The sequence below is a fragment of the Tenrec ecaudatus genome, chromosome 4, assembly GCF_050624435.1.
Source record: "Tenrec ecaudatus isolate mTenEca1 chromosome 4, mTenEca1.hap1, whole genome shotgun sequence".
Lineage (NCBI taxonomy): Eukaryota > Metazoa > Chordata > Mammalia > Afrosoricida > Tenrecidae > Tenrec > Tenrec ecaudatus.
The window spans coordinates 81,116,338-81,132,627 of record NC_134533.1 but is presented as its reverse complement, the minus strand read 5'-3'; the positions used below and the strand labels follow the sequence as shown (position 1 = coordinate 81,132,627).

Here is a 16,290-nt window from a genome sequence, read left to right as displayed (position 1 = left end):
AACTTGAATAGAAAATAATAATAGAAAAATATCTCATATATATTTTTGGTTTTTAAAAATCATTTTATTGGGGGCTCATACAACTCTTATCACAATCCATACATATATTTATTGTGTCAAGCACATTTGTACATTTGTGCCATCCTCATTTTCAAAACTCTCCTATATTTCATTGTTCATTTAAATTTTGCTTTCCAAAGATTTTTCTTTCTAAAGATTTTTAAAGATTTATACCTTTTTCCTAACCTCATCTTATGTTGCTCTGCTCCTGTTAGCACTGCTTTTGCTGAGGATGGCTATGGCGGTAATGTTCATTCTGTCCAGCTGATGCAACTCCATTTCATAATTTTCTACAGCAGGATGAAAGATATCTACCAAAAAAATTCACTCCTCAAATTCTAATTCCTGCAAGTAGAGCCAGCTATTTCTTCCACAATTCTAGAAAAATCTAGATAATTACTTCTTGGATTCTCTTATAATTCCTCGTAATTATAATACACTAAATCTGCAGTCTCTTTCGTGGTGTATTTTTTTATTATTGCTTTAAATTTTTCTTTCTTTATTAAAAAAAATACCATTTCCTTCCTAAATGTAAATACTGTGATTGCTTCTAGTTTTCTTTTTTTTTTTAATTTTAACAATTTATTAGGGGCTCATACAATTCTTATCACAGTTCATACATATACATACATCAATTGTATAAAGCACATCTGTACAGTCCCTGCCCTAATCATTTTTTCTCCTCTTTTCTTTTTTTACATTTTATTAGGGACCCATCGTGGTGTATTTTATTGATTGGTTAAAACCTGTCATATTGTCTCTTTTTATTCCTGATAGTCAATTTAATAACCCTGAATATAGATCTGACTCTATGAGTGCTCTATATCTCTGCCTACCACAGAGGAATGATCCTACTGCAAAAGATGAAAATCCTCCTTTAATAAATATATTTTATCTACTTTAGACTGCATACACATATCACAGTGCTCCTGTATTGTGTGCATGTTAAAACATATACCAAAGAATAGGAAATTAGGGAGAAGGCAATTAAATACTAATATATATTTTAAAGCAACTTGAACGCATTGCCTTCAAGTAAATTCTAACTCATAGCAACTCCATGGAACAGAATAGGAAGGCCCACAGGTTTTACAAGACCATCTATTTCACAGAAACAGACTGCCAAAAGTTCCTCCTGCAGAGCAGCTAGTAGGCTTGATTTAGCCTTTGGTTAAATCCACATACTTAGTGTGCAACCAGAGTTCCTGAATATTGATAGAAATACTAACAGTTTCTTCCTAATCTTGATAGAAATACGAATAGTTCCTATACTCAAGTGAATTGCCCTGGGCAGCATCCCGTAGTGTGCATGTTGGTGACCACAGCCACAGGGGACGCCCGTGTCCTCACAAAAGCATACCACTTCACTGCATGGAACAACAGATGAAGGGATGCGTGAAGGATTAATGGCTGAGGCAGAAATTCACCCCGTTGATGCTTGAGCATGGATTAGCAGATGTGATCTGTTGCTCACATTCTGTACCTGCTTTCTCTCCTTACGTCTGTGTCTGGCACAGAGTGAGTGTCGATCGAGGGGTGGTCTTGGTGAAAGGAGCTTCATTTTCCTTTTCTATTGATTTAGCAACGTCTAAAATAGAAAGGTAACACGCATGCCTCATTTGTGGTTCAACAGGGAAATGTGTTTGATTCCCTTAGCAGACCAAAATCATTGGCTTTGTTTTGTATTTTTAACTTAGCTTATTATTCCAATGCGGCTTAAGTAATATTTAGATGCTGAACTGAGTCGGGCACAAAGATAAATAAGATATGCTTACTCCCTTTGAGTTGGTCGGTCTTTTAGGTGGGAAGGAACCCTGCAGTGGTAAGTGTTGTCTAAGCTAGCCCTCTCACTGGCGTCTAGTCGACGTCAGCTCATGTGATCCCATAGGGCGGAGTAGAACTATCCCTGTGTATTGCCAAGACTGTAACTCTTTATGGCTTAGAAAGCCCCATCTTTCTCCCAAAAAGCTTCTGGTGGTTTTGAACTGCTGACTTGGCAGTTAGCAACCCAACTTTGTAACCTGTAGGACACCAGGGTTTCTATAGTCCAAGCTAGAGTATGATAATTTCTAGACTAAATGCCCTGGAAAGAAAGGTTGCCTCTAGCAGCAGGATCAGGAGAAAACATGTTGTGTGATTGATTATAGTGCTTCTGACGCCTATTTGTATTTTGTCTTACGCAAAGTCCATTTTTGTACATAGTATTGCTCCTTTCTCATAAACACACAAACCAACAAATCAGTCAGATTATCCCCACTTTGTAGAAAGAGAATCCTTAGCAAATGTGTGACTGATCCAAATTTAGAAAACTAGGAATTAAAACTTTATCTGATTCTACATTCAAAATTATTCTTATTAAACCTAGTTACCTTTATTTTTGAATGCACACAGATTAAATAAAGCTATTGTGTTCTAATAAATGTACGGTCGTTTCTGTTTAAAGGCTGATAAATAACTCGTCAGTCCCACTTTAATCTCCCACAATCATTAGATCCTGTCATGTTTCATAATGAAGACACTGTACTTACAGTGTCTGCTCTTCGCTACTTAAAGATTCTGTGCTTGCTTTTAAAATAGAGCTAGTTTGGTTCTAACCAGAACTAATCTAGGTTCTTTGCTAAGAAGATGAAAAGTAAGTATTGTCCAAAGGTAGGCATAACTTACAGTATTTGTTATGAGTCATTATTTTACAAGTAAATTTTATTGACTTTTTCATTTAAGTAATTTCCAAGTATCCCAGAAATTTGGGGCTCTCTACTAGGGATCTTTGGTCTATAAATGAGGATACTTCAAAGAGCTTGGGGATGGGGAAAGGTGTCGAAGATACTAGAATTGTTCCCTGAACTTTTTGAAGCCCCCTTGTCTATTTCTTTGCAGATCATTCATGTTATTGTATTGGACTTAGTTTGTTTTGTAATTTAAAAGGGTTCAAAGTCAATGTGGAGTCCTGGTGGTGTAATGGGTTATGAGTTACACCTTGTGCTGTAAACCACAAAGTCAGCAGTTCATAATCACCAGCAGCTCTGTGGGAGAAAGATGAGGCTTTCTGCTCCTATAAAGATTTAAGTCTTAGAAATATCCCAGGAAAGTTGTTGGGCCTTTTCCTATATGGCAACTATGACTTGAAATTGACATAATGGCAGTGAGTGAGAATGATCAATGACTTTGCCTTCTGTTTAAAAACAAACTTTAGGATGAACCGTCTGGAGAAGATAACAGCAGGACTGATGGTTCCGGAGGGGGGATATGGGAGATGGGGAGGCGGGGTAAGGAGATAGTGTTGAACAACCCAGGGACAGGGGAACAACAAGTGATCCAAAATTAGTGGCAAGGAGGGTGTGAGAGGCCCGGTAGGGATTCAGCAAGGCAATGTAACCGAGAGAAATTACTGAAACCCAAATGAAGGCAAAGCATGATAGTGGGACAAGAGGAAAGTAAAAGGAAATAGAGGAAAGAACTAGGGGGGGGGAAAGGTATTTATAGAGGTCTAAATATAGGAATGTAAATATGTAAATATATTTATATATGATGGTGGGGAAATAGAACTATGTGCATATATTTATAGGTTCACTATAAGGCAGCAGATTGACATTGGACCTCCACTCAAGTACTTATACAATGCAAGAACATTTTATTCTATTAAACTGGCATTCCATGATGCTCACCTTCCTGACATGATCATTGAAAACAAATGTGTGCATAAACAAATGTGGTGATGAAACCTGATGGTGCCCGGCTATCAAATGATATAGTATCTGGGGTCTTAAAGGCTTAAAGATAAACAAGCATCCATCTAGCTGAGATGCAACAGAGCCCACATGGAAGAAGCACACCAGCCTATGTGACCACGAGGTGTCAAAGGGATCAGGGATCAGGTATCAGGCATCAAAGAACAAAAAATCATATCATTGTAAATGAGGGTGAGTGCAGAGTGGAGACCCAAAGCCCATCTGTAGGCAAGTGGACATCCCATTACAGAAGGGTCACAGGGATGAGACGAGCCAGTCAGGGTGCAGGGTAGCAACGATAAAACATACAACTTTCCTCTAGTTCTTAAATGCTTTCTCACCCCAGTATCGTGATCCCAATTCTACTTTACAAATCTGGCTACACCAGAGAATGTACATTGGTACAAATAGGAACTGGAAACACAGAGAATCCAGGACAGAAAACCCCTTCAGGATCAGTGGTGAGAGTGGTGATGCCTGGAAGGAAGGTAGGATAGAGAGGGGGAACGGATTATAAGGATCTACATATAACCTCCTCCCTGGAGGATGGACAAAAGAAAAGTGAATGAAGGGAGACGGTGGACAGTGTAAGATATGACAAAATAATAATAATTTATAAATTATCAAGGGTTCATGAGGGAGGGGAAAATGAGGAGCTGATATTAAGGGCTCAAGTAGAAAGCAAATGTTTTGAGAATAATGATGGCAACAAATGTACAGATGTGCTTGATACGATGGATGGATGGATGTATGGATTGTGGTAAGAGTTGTATGAGCCCCCAATAAAATTATTTTAACAAAAAGAGTCAAACAAAAAAATAAAAATGAACTTTAGGGTGTCTTACAATACATTTCTGTAAACAATGTGGTTAGAGTGCCACAATTGTCTGCACTATAAACAAATAACCTCCAGCTTTCCAGTTGGTCTGGCCATGCTCATAACCCTGGAATGACCACAGACATTTCAGGATCTGGCACGCACCTGACCCGATCCTTTGGCCATGCAGTCTCAACCCGCAGCCCTTAAGCCTCTGGCCTTCCCTATGCATCTGTTTGCTTTCATTTGAGTTGTCTCCACTGCGCCCCTCTTGGGTGTCTCCTGCCGCCTCTTTCTTCAGCTGGCTGTGTTCTTTGTCCACATCATGTTGCCCTCTTCTTTTTAGGAGAATGAGTCAGTTCACCTCCAGCTCTTCTTTGGCTCTGTTGTAAACACGGGGCCGGGCAACACACATTTGCCCCTCGGTAGAGCAGCCGACTGGGAGTACTTTCACATGCCTGTGTTTGCCATTGTTGTTGCTGCCACTGTTTTTCTGAGAGCAGGCTCAACGCTCACTGTGAGAGACAAATATTTGATGCAAAAAAAAGAGAAGAAAAATATTTAAAAGCCATGGCAAGAGCAAGTAGCCAATCATGACAATGTCCCTTCTCTCCACAAACAATCAGTGCCAGCTGTGAGGCCTTTGTCTTGAGAGTGCACTGGATGATAATGCACACAAATAATTAATCCCAAGCAAGCCCGCTTTTGTGGATCATATCTGAAGACTGCAACACCAAAGAGCACTTTTCTGCTCTGAGATCCCACACTGATCGGAAGCCAGGAAACCACCGCACGGGGGCCTCAGCCACAGGCCCCTAAGGAAGCTCATTACTTCACCCATGTTGATAGGAAACCTCTCAGAGCAAATTTTCACCAAGAATTCCCATTTCCTGGGAAGAAATGTGGATGAAGATAATGGTAACCACAGCTAACAGTAATTAAATACTTTTCTTTCTCTTTTTTATTAAAAGATCATTTTATTGGGGGCTCTTGTAGCTCTTATAACAACCCATACATCAATTTTATCAAGCATCTTTGTACATATGTTGCCATCATTATTTTCTAGACATTTACTTTATTTTTTTATAAATATTTTTATTGGGGGCTCTTACATCTCTGATCGCAGTCCATGTATTCCTCTAATGTGTCAAGCACATTTGCACATATGCCGCCACGATCATTTTCAAAGCCTTCTCTTCCCACTTGGGCCCCTGCTATCAGCTCCCCATTTCTTCCCTCTCCCTCTGTCATAAACCCTTGCTAAATTATAGATCATTTTTTCCATATCTTACATTGTCCTCTGTCGCCCCTCACCCGCTTTTCCATTATTCACCCCCTAGGAGAGAGTTGTGGGTTGATCCTGTGATCATTTCCCCCTTTCTCCCCCCCCCACCCACCCTCCCCTAATCCTCCTGGGGTCTCTACTCTCCTTGGTGGTCCTGAGGGGTTTATCTATCCTGGATTCCCCGTGCAGCGGGCTCTTATCTGTCGCAGTGTGCATGTGCTGGTCCAATCCGATTTGTAAGGTAGAATTGAGGTCATGATAGTGGGGTGAAGGAAGCACCAAAGACCTAGACAAAAGTTGTGCGTTGGAAATCCAATGCCCATCTGTAGACAATTGGAAATGCCCCCACAGAGGGGTCACAGGGAAGAGATGATCCAATCAGGGTGCAGTATAGCATGGATGAAATTAAATACTTTTCATATGCCTGTCAATTCACACAGTTCATCACATTCAAATGAATAACACTTTGGAGCAGCTACTGTTATCATTCCTATGAGGCAAGTGTCTGAACTAAGCCTTAGAAAGTTAAATGAGTTTTCCAAGGTCACACAGCCAGAAAGTACCAGGGCCTAGTCTAAAATCCTGCGGATGCTGATCCTAATTACAGTTCTCTGCCTCCAATATTCTTCCACCTTTTCTATGACCACCCATCCCTGCTTGCCGAGAGGTTAGGTGCTCGACTGCTGACAGACAGATTGGTGGTTTGAGCCGACCGAGCCAGCGCTCCATTGGAGAAAACAATAGGGTGATCTGTGCCTGTAACGTGAGAGCCTAAAAGATCCCTAAAGGGCAGGTCTACTCATTGTCACAGAGGGCCAACATGAGTCACAATTAGGTGGGTGCCACATAAATGGCAGTATTCCATGACTGACATGGATATAACTCTGAGCATATCACCAAGACAAAATCAATGGAACTACCACAATTGTAAACAATCACTATTAGCCTCTATTGCTCCCTCCTTCTCTACTCTAACTTTTCTTTTCTGGTCAAACAATTTCCCTGGTGGTCTTAGCAGCCTATTAGTAGTCACTCTTCAAAAACACTCTTCAAGATAATTTGCTGGATGGTTTCCCAACAGAAAGAAACATTGCCTGTTCCTCTACCATCCTCAAAATTGTTCCCATGCTTGAGCCACTGTGCCAATCCTTCGTATTGAAGGCTTTCCTGTTTTTGCAGAAGCAAGGCCTGGTGATCAGCTTTTGGAATGTGATAGCCTGGAAAACCCTGTGGAACACAGGTCTGCCTTCCATGCTGGGAGTCAAGTGTAGAGCAATGAGCAACAATGCTCTCTGGGGCAGAGCTAGTTCAGAGGTTGTTCTTAGGTGCCATGGAGTCAGTGTGTTAGTCTGGGTACATTAGAGAAACAAATCCATGGAAATCTTCTGTATAAGAGCTATTTTTTACATAAAGGGTAAGTGCACATCAAGAAAACATCCCAACCCAGTGCTGCCCAAACCCACAAATCCATCATTAACCCATATGCCTGACACCAATCCACAAAGTCCTCCTCCATCTCACAAAACACATGCAATGATGCCGACTGCAGGAGGAAAGCTGAGTCAGTGAACGTGTAAGCATCTCAACACTGGCAGGAGTCTCCACATGGGTGCTCCCGCACCCAGGGCTGCATTGGAGAAGGTCCATGAGGCTTCTCCTCGGGGATGTCTTGCAGGAGGTGAGCCTTGCAAGCTGAAGCAGGGAACTGGCTAAGGCAGCTGCCCCCTGGTCTGACCATCAGAAAGCAAGAGACCTGAGAACTAGAAAGGCGAGGCTTATGGAGCCATTTATCCCTCTGCCCTTCAGTTAACCCCACCTGTGTTTATCGGCCAGGTTAGCACAATAAACTTTAATTATCTCAGTCAGTTCAGGCTCCTAGTGACCCTATACACCACAGAACAAAGCGGCACTCAGTTCTGCACCACGCTCATCATTGTTAACGATGTTTCAGCCCATTGTTGGAGTGACTGGGATACCAATGTCATAGAGGGCCTTCTTCTCAGTGCCTCTCCACATCATCAAGCACTAGTACCTTCTCCAGGGACTGTTCTTTCCTGGTGACATGTCCAAAGGATGTGATACAAAGTCTCTCCATCCTTATCTCTAAGGAGCATGTTGGCTGTACTTCTTCCCAGCAGATCAGTTAAGTGGTGGAATTCTCTGTTTCTATGTAAGAGGCCAAGCTTTAATTCCTGGCCATGTGCCTTCGTGCAAGCATTGCCTGCTTGTTGATAAGTGGAGGCTGGCAGGTCGCTATGATGCTGAACAGGTTTGGGTGAAACTTCTAGAGTGAGACAAACTAGGAAGAAAGCCTTGGAGATCTGCTTCTGAAAAATGGCCAGTGAAAGCCCTCCGTGTCACAGTGGCCTGATCTTATGTGCAGTACTGATATGAGTCAGGCAGCAATGTAGCCTCTAGAGTCCGTAGGAAAGGCAGTCAAGTGATGACTGCCATTTTGAAGCTATGCGACTTCTTCGTCACAAGTCAAACCTGTTTGGGGTTAGTTGAGTCTAACATATAACAACAGCTTGTGTGGTGGTAATGTTATTGTAGTATGCAGTAGGGCAGATTCTAGCTTATAACATCCCTACAGCATAATAAATGTTAGCTCTTACTACTGTTGTTTCTGCTACTGCTCTTTTTGTTGTTAAGGATAGCCAGCATAAACCTTGTTCCCTTTATCTAAAATAACCACCCCCAAATCAAACCCATTGCTATCAAGTTAATTCTAACTCATAGTGACCCTACGGGATAAAGTAGAATTGCTCCACAGGATTTCCATGGTTGTAATTCTATGGAACCAGATTGCCACATCCTTTTTTCCATGGAAAAGCTGGTGGGTTCAAATAATTAATCTGCTGGTTAACAAGTGAGTGCTTAGACCACTGCATCACCAGGACTCCCCTATATTTGCAGCCACTCTAAATTCGATCTCTTTGTAAGGCTGTTCTTATACTCGTTTCTTATATAAAGCATTATATCCTGTTATAGTACACATTTCATGGGCTCAGAATTTTGTCCATCTTGGTGAAGTAGCATAGAATAGTGGTTAATAGTGTGGTCTCTGGAGCCAAATTAAATGTCCCTGAATTCTTCCTCCAGTACTATCTCCATGACTTTGGGCAAATTTCTGAATTTCTTATATGTAGTTGCGAAGTTTGATTGTGTTGATATATGTAAAATACCAAGGTAATATGGGCCATCTTATTTGATATTTATTTTTAAATGATTATGATATTTTTTGTTATTTAATATATCCATGGTGTCTAATACAGTACTATATACATATATGTGTGTATATACATATATATACAGTAATGTTTACATATATATATGTAGGGACGCCATAGAAATTTGATAAATTATGAGAAAATCCTTAAACTCACTGCCATTGAGTTGATTCCAATTCATATTGACCCCATGTAGGGTTGCCAGGGTTGTAAATCTTTACGAAGATACAATGTTTGAACCACCAACATTGTAGTCAGCAGTCTATCACTTAGCTGACAATGCTACCAGGGCTCCTTGAATAAGCATTCGACACTCATAACACACAGTAGACACTGTGGAGTCTGTGCTAAGTCTTAGCAATCCTATGGGACAGGGTAGAGTGCGCAGGTGAATTTCCAAGGCGGTAGCTGTTTATGGGAGTACAAAGTCCCATCTTTCTCCCGTGGAGGGCCCAGTGATTTAAAACTGCTGACCTTGCATATCACAGCTCAATGCATAACAGGAAATATTAAAAGATTTGAGGGAGTGATTTTCCAATCAAGGAAACACACAGACCAATAGAAGAACGTACAGCTTGATGAACTGGCACTCAGTATTCAAATGTAACAATCGGGGTCAATCTCCTTCAATTGTAGGACTTCTAACTTGTGGTACCCCAGCAAGGCCTGACAGGCATGTGGAATTTATATAACAAAAATCAAGTGTTACAGCAGTGCTAAACGGTTTTGTGTAACTAAAGTGCTAATTAGATCGCACAGGGAATGTATGTGTATAGGGGTCCAATTATATATATGTGTATGTATCTTTTTCCTCTCAGGACTTTCCTGGGAGATATTGAAAGTTCAGTTACAGACCACAAAAAAGTGAATATGTCAGTAAAGAGAGTCACAGGAATGTTTTGGTTTTCCAGTGCATATAAGAGTTATATTTATACTCCATGGTGATCTATTAAGTATGCAATAATACTATGATGAAATTTTTGAGATTCTCTTTTTTTTAAGAAAAAAAAGAATACAACACAAATGTGAACAGTGCATTGATGGACTTGTTCAACGCAGGCTTGCTACAAACCTTCAGTTTGTAAAGTGACTGAATATCTGCCAGGCACAGTAAAGTGAGGCACGATAAGACAATAAAACAGTATGCCTATCATTTGTGTGACAGTTCACAGAGAAAATTCGTTTTCCATTCAACGGCTTACATACCTTTCGTTTTATGACATTATTTCAGTTCTCTGGATATAATGGCATTCTTCTTACTTCTTCCCCGGGTTCCAGTTCCTTTTTGTCCTTCTCTCCTGCCCCTTCCTGCCTCCTGAGTTCTGGTTCTGAGGAAATTCTCCCTTTTGGTCTCATGGTTGACTGTGCTGAAGGGTGCATTCCTCCCTCGCGTCAGTATTCCTCCCCGTCCATTGTTTAGCTGGAGGTTGATTCCCAAGGTTGACCTTGAGCTCTGGGCTCTAAGGGAGTCTAAGGCCACTACAGTCTTAGAGGTTCCACCTCTCTCCATCAGACTAGTAATTATGATCTCTTTCATGACTTTGAATTTTTATGTCTATGTTTTCTTTTTTCCTTTCTGCCTGGGACCTTCTATTACTATTCTGATCTGAGCAATCGGTAGTGATTGCTATGACCATCTAGTTCTTTGGTCTCAGGTTAGTGGTGGCTGATTCATGTCGTCCATTAGGCCTTTGGACCAATTGTTTCCTTGAGTATTTTCTGTCCTTTCTTCTTTTCTTTAAAAGGGTAGAAACCAAAATTACATCTTGGAGGATGGGGGGACACTTGCAAGCTTTTAACACCTTGCTTGCAAGTCATCAAAGCAGGGTGCCAACATTGCTTTTGAGGACTATGTCACACCAGTTGCCCTTTATGTCCCCATGACTGTGGTCCCAGTTCCCTAATCCCACTGATTCATTCCCTGACAGCGTTTGGCATGACGAAGAAGTTTTCAGAACACTCTCCCTTTTGTGCTCTATAATGTCCTTGGATAGATTTCCAGCACATATAAACATTCTCTGCCAAGCCTATGTAGATACACATGGGCATATGCACATTCACCCCACCCCTCATCTGTCAGCTTATATGTCCACCTAGATATCTACTTGTAAATATTTATTTTGCTGTTATTGCAGAACTAAGTATATAATAGTATATATCCTTGTGGTCCTTTATTTTTGTGTACCTCCCAGTTTCTTCCTTTACCTTAGTAGTGTTGTACTGACCTCCCCTTTATTATATGTTGCCATTAAAAAAAACAGTTAATATGTGTCTACTATGTGGTGAGTGAACTACCCTTTGTTTCCCTCCTATCCCTGATGACCGTCAAACATGTGGCTTTCCATGTGTAAACATCTGACTTAACTTTTGTATAATCATCAGGAGGCCTAGTGGCATAGTGGGTTACAGCCGGGCTGCCAACCACAAGGATGGCAGTTGGAACCCACAGGCTGCCCAGGGGGAGAAAGCTGAGGCTCTCTGTTCCGGTAAAGAGTTTCAGAAACCCAAAGGGCCACTTCTACTCTGTCCTACAGTCAGTTGACTTGATAACACTGAGTTTGCTTTGATTTGATGAAATCCTACTCCCCAACAATATTTGTCCTTTTGTGATTGACTTGTTTTAACTAACAAAACTCTTGGTACATTTACTTTAATTCTATATCATTTCAGCCGAAGCTCCTTAAGGAATCATTCCATAAGAAGGCAGTAGACAAAGGCAGGCTTCATATTTAATATTAATTCTGAATATTTGTTCTTATTTCTTACGATTCCCTGCAGTTATTACCTTAAATTTAGCTTAGAAAAGTGCTTCAGAGAACTATGACAATGCCAATGCCATGAAGTCATGGCTACATTTGTATCGCAGGCTTTCTTTACAGTAAAAATAGGAAAGTATTAAATTCAATGGCAGTATTGCGCCTGCTGCCAGTAAGTTGTTCACTTGTGAAAGGTTTAGTTGGCTGAAATTGATACATATGTATTCAATGGGCAACCACCACCACCGCTCACAAAAAGGAGGGAGTGTTAAGGTTGCTTATGTTGGAAATTTCTAATGGGATTTGGTTGCTGGGTTTGAAGCTCTTAGATCCATATTTCCTTGGGACATCTCCATTAATTGGTCTGATAAAATATTTAGCGCTTCTCGGCTAACAAAAGTTTGCAAAGTGGCCAGTCACAGCAAAACAATTAGCTCTGAATCTCTATACTTGGAACGACAGAGAAAGAAGTATGACCAGGAATAAATGGAAGATGCGGAATGTTTGATGAATTGGCCCCATGACCAACTATCTATCTACTTCCCCATGAGACCAAAAGAAAAGGATGGTGCCCAGCTACTGTTACTGAATATTTTGATCAGTCTGTAGACGAATTTTGATCAAGAGGGGAGAGATACAGAACAGAATTTAAAATTGTCATTGCCCCCAGACTTCCTGGAACCATGAAAGGTTAAGTAAAACTTGAAACATTACCTTCTGAGATCGTCTTTAAATTTCAAACCAAAAATATTCCCTGGTCTTCTTAAAATGCTTTTTTTAAAAAAAACACTAAATAATTTAGCATAATGAGTAAAAAAGGGTCTGCCTTGAGCATCATGCTATTTTAAGAATTCTTTATATGGGATCATGTTGACTATAGGAAGTATAAGATAAAAAGTTTAGCAGACAATGCATTTATAATAGTGGAGAAGCTACTCAAAAAGTGTAATCAATGTCACCACGTGTAGAAACTACTGAATTGTGTATGTTTGCTGTGTGTATTCTCAGAAAGTAAATAATAAAATTACTTTTGCAAGATCTTCTTGATCTTGCTTACCTGAGAAGCCTTTTCCCCAACATTATTAGTCCACCATCCTTGACAAATTGACTGTTTTGGAACATAAGCAGAGGTTTCTAAAGTGGTAAATGTCAAACATGAATTCGGTGTGCAAATAGAATCTGTCGTAGTACTTGGTTAAGAGTAACCCAGTGTGTGTTTGCAGAGTGCACGTGAGGGAGAGGCACCAAAAACCTTACTAATGATCTTGTTATCTTTCCAGCAGTTATGCTCACACAAATCTACCCAAGGCAATCATCAAAGTTGTACAGACATATGGAAAGAGGCGCACTGCAGCATGATTTATGTTAGTGGAAAATTAGCAGCACACTGCATATGTGTTAGCAAGAGATAGGCCCAAATACTTACGAGAGCCATGCAATCCAGTGCCTCTGTCGAAGACAACAAACGTCAGGATGTTAAAGAACATTAATGATGAGGGCAAACGATCATGCAGATTTTAAAAGCAGGTTTCAAAACAACGTGTATGACATGGTCACAATTTTACAAGAAAAATTACACAGGCATGCAGAAGGAGATGTGTGCAAGGGAGCTTCAAAGGGTTCATAGGAAGTCTCCATTATCTTTTAATTCCATTTTTCCATGAATTTTTGGAGCCCCCTTGTATGTATGTGTATCTATAACCAAGTAGAGAGTTTACAGATGATTTCTATTTTCTTTCTCTTTTTTCCTAGAGTCCTTTAATGTATTTAACTTCTTCAATAAAAACTATGATAATGTAAAAATTCAGCTCTTATGTTCTTTTATGATGTTTGATTTCCATTGTAAGGTATGATCTTCTCATAACAGAACAAGGAGCAGTCCTACTGTATAGCATCAGTGACTGTACCTTGCATGTGTGAGCTAGGGCCCTTAACCCATATATGCTACCAAATGTTATATAAATATTGTACTCTCATCATTGTAATTTAATATTTAAAGGCATAATTACAGATGTATTCTTCCCTAAAGACTTCTCATAAGTTACATGGATTTCATACTAATATTGACTTTTTATTTTTCTTTCAGGTAAATAATTATAGTTTAGAAGAAGTCACACATGAAGAGGCAGTAGCAATTTTGAAAAACACGTCAGATGTTGTTTATCTAAAAGTCGGCAAACCCACCACAATTTATATGACCGATCCTTATGGTCCACCTGATATTACTCACTGTAAGTACTGTGCACAGAGGCATCTTATAGCAGCATGCCTGGTTTTGAAAATTGAAGTTCTACAAAAGTGCTTACCAGTTCTCAGCTGGCACCTCCACCCTTGTTCAGCTTCAGGAAATAGTTTGGTGGAAATAACTTTTACTTCCCTGCCCCAGTGGTCTTCTCACACTCTCAGCTCTGTTTGGGAGTGAGTCAACCTGGGAAGTTGGAGGGTCCAGTAGTGGGGAAGGCATATGGTATATATTGGAGCCATGTGACTATAATAGTATCAGGGTTAAGTTATTTAAAAATAATTCATCAAATCCCTAAGGCTGATAGCTTTCATGCTATAAGATCCTCTTCATGTATAATAAGATGTGTACTTAGTGGAGTTAAGAAGAGATCAATTAGATGATAGATGATAAATTAGATTATTAAGATGATAAATTAGATCAGGCATAGGTCTACATTTCTTCCAGAAGAAGAGGATCTTGTGTTTGATCCTCAAAGCCCTCACCTTTACTGAAATTTGATATTTTGGTACAGAAGCCAGAGAAAACCGTCAGTCACTATGGTAAAAGAAGTAGGTCGAGAAGGGAGGGGCCCAAGCTAAGTAACTTCAGGGTACTCTTAAAGCTTATTGCTGCATAAACCCGTGTTTTGGACACTTGATTGGTCGACAAAAACTTTAAGCTTCTGTCTTTGGGGACTCAATTTTGAAGCAATTCATTTTTTAAAGTTCAATTTAAGGGACAGTTTTTCCAACATCAATATGCTTGCTCATTCTGAAGACTCCGGGTATGGGATTGAGAACTCAGCGTGCCTCGGGACCTGCCATTAATTAGTGCTGTGGTCTTAAGCAAGTCGTTTACCTCTTTCCAATTCAGATATTCCTCTTGAGAGGTATTTAAGGGTGGAATGATTTTTGCTACCTGTCCTTTAAGTTAGCTATTGCATTTTAAATGACGGCTCTAAAACTATTTGCCCCCAAATGCATCTTTTTCAAGGAGCCTGCGAGCTGAGATCAGTCTTATTTTAGGATGTAAAAGCTTTATGAAAGTCTTAACTATTCAAACTTGATGAATTATAAAATCCAACTTTGAGACTAAGTCACTTTAGACAGGGTATGAAAGGTCACTGTCAGAACTTTCTAATGAATGCAACATTCTAATGAATGCAACAAATATGTATGGAGTGGCTTCTGTAGGAGCTAGACACTTTGTAAGGTATTAAGTGGGGTCCAAAGAAGGCACAGGAAAGGCCTTCAGAGAGCTTAGTTTGAAACCAATTTGAATACATAAATAGCAATATGTGGCAGCTTAAGAGAGAGACATCCGCCATGTGAGAGATAAAAATAAATGTACTCTGAGGGCTGATGGGGAGAAGAAAGCACTGGTACTTGGAATATCTGAAAAATCTTTATGCAGAGGTAACATTTGGAGGAAATGATGAAGAATGGTGAGATTTCAAGGAGGTAGGAATTCTGCGCAGTTGGTGTCAGGGAACAAAGATAACTGGTAGGAAAGCAGAGGCTTTCTGTGAGGGGCAGAATGAACGCATCGCAGGGAGAAGAGATGGATTTTGCAAAGGGAAGAGTAGAGTACAGGAATGACAGTGGAGGGTCTTTAAGCAGCTTTCGGGGGGGTTAATGCAGCTAACTGTGTAAAATAGACTGTGGCAAGGGAGGTGAGGGCAAACTTACACATTTAGGAAGTGTTTTCAGTAGGTCACAGAGGAAGGGACCAGAGTCTGGATTAGAGTCGAGGGTGGAAAAGAAAGGCCAGACAGAGTTCTTGGTGTGGAGACATTCCTCTGGGAGTATAGCATATTTTAGGAGGAACGCTAATAGAAAGCCTCACTCTTATGAGTTTGGGATGACTGGATATTAATCATGTGAAGAAAATGTGAGCTCTAGAATTAGAAAGTTAACATTTTATTTCAATAGAAAATTAATCATCATTCTCAAAATGTGTTCTGAAGCTCTCCCCCGATTCCTCTCTTCACGTAATTATACTTACTGGGGTTACCGACGTGGCAGTTACTGTGTCTTTCCTACCCTAAAGGTCACCATGTGCTTGTATATGTTAAATCTTGACAAATAGCAATCCCCTTCACTTGGAGGACAGCAACTCCTTGGCATGTAGCAAAACCTCTCTATTTTTAACACATCCTCTGAGCTATAGCATACCACATTGAGTCATCCG

At 40.3% G+C, this 16,290-nt stretch overlaps 1 protein-coding gene across 11 annotated transcripts in view; it reads left to right on the top strand.

Annotated features, from left to right (window-relative positions):
• DLG2 (discs large MAGUK scaffold protein 2) overlaps positions 1-16,290 on the top strand; it is a 2,300,776-nt gene that overhangs the window by 1,750,047 nt on the left and 534,439 nt on the right. For all 11 annotated transcript variants that reach the window (XM_075548681.1, XM_075548686.1, XM_075548690.1 and 8 more), the window contains one exon: positions 13,963-14,107. In XM_075548681.1, the coding sequence (XP_075404796.1) occupies positions 13,963-14,107 (145 nt within the window). The remainder of the gene's footprint in view (positions 1-13,962; positions 14,108-16,290) is intronic.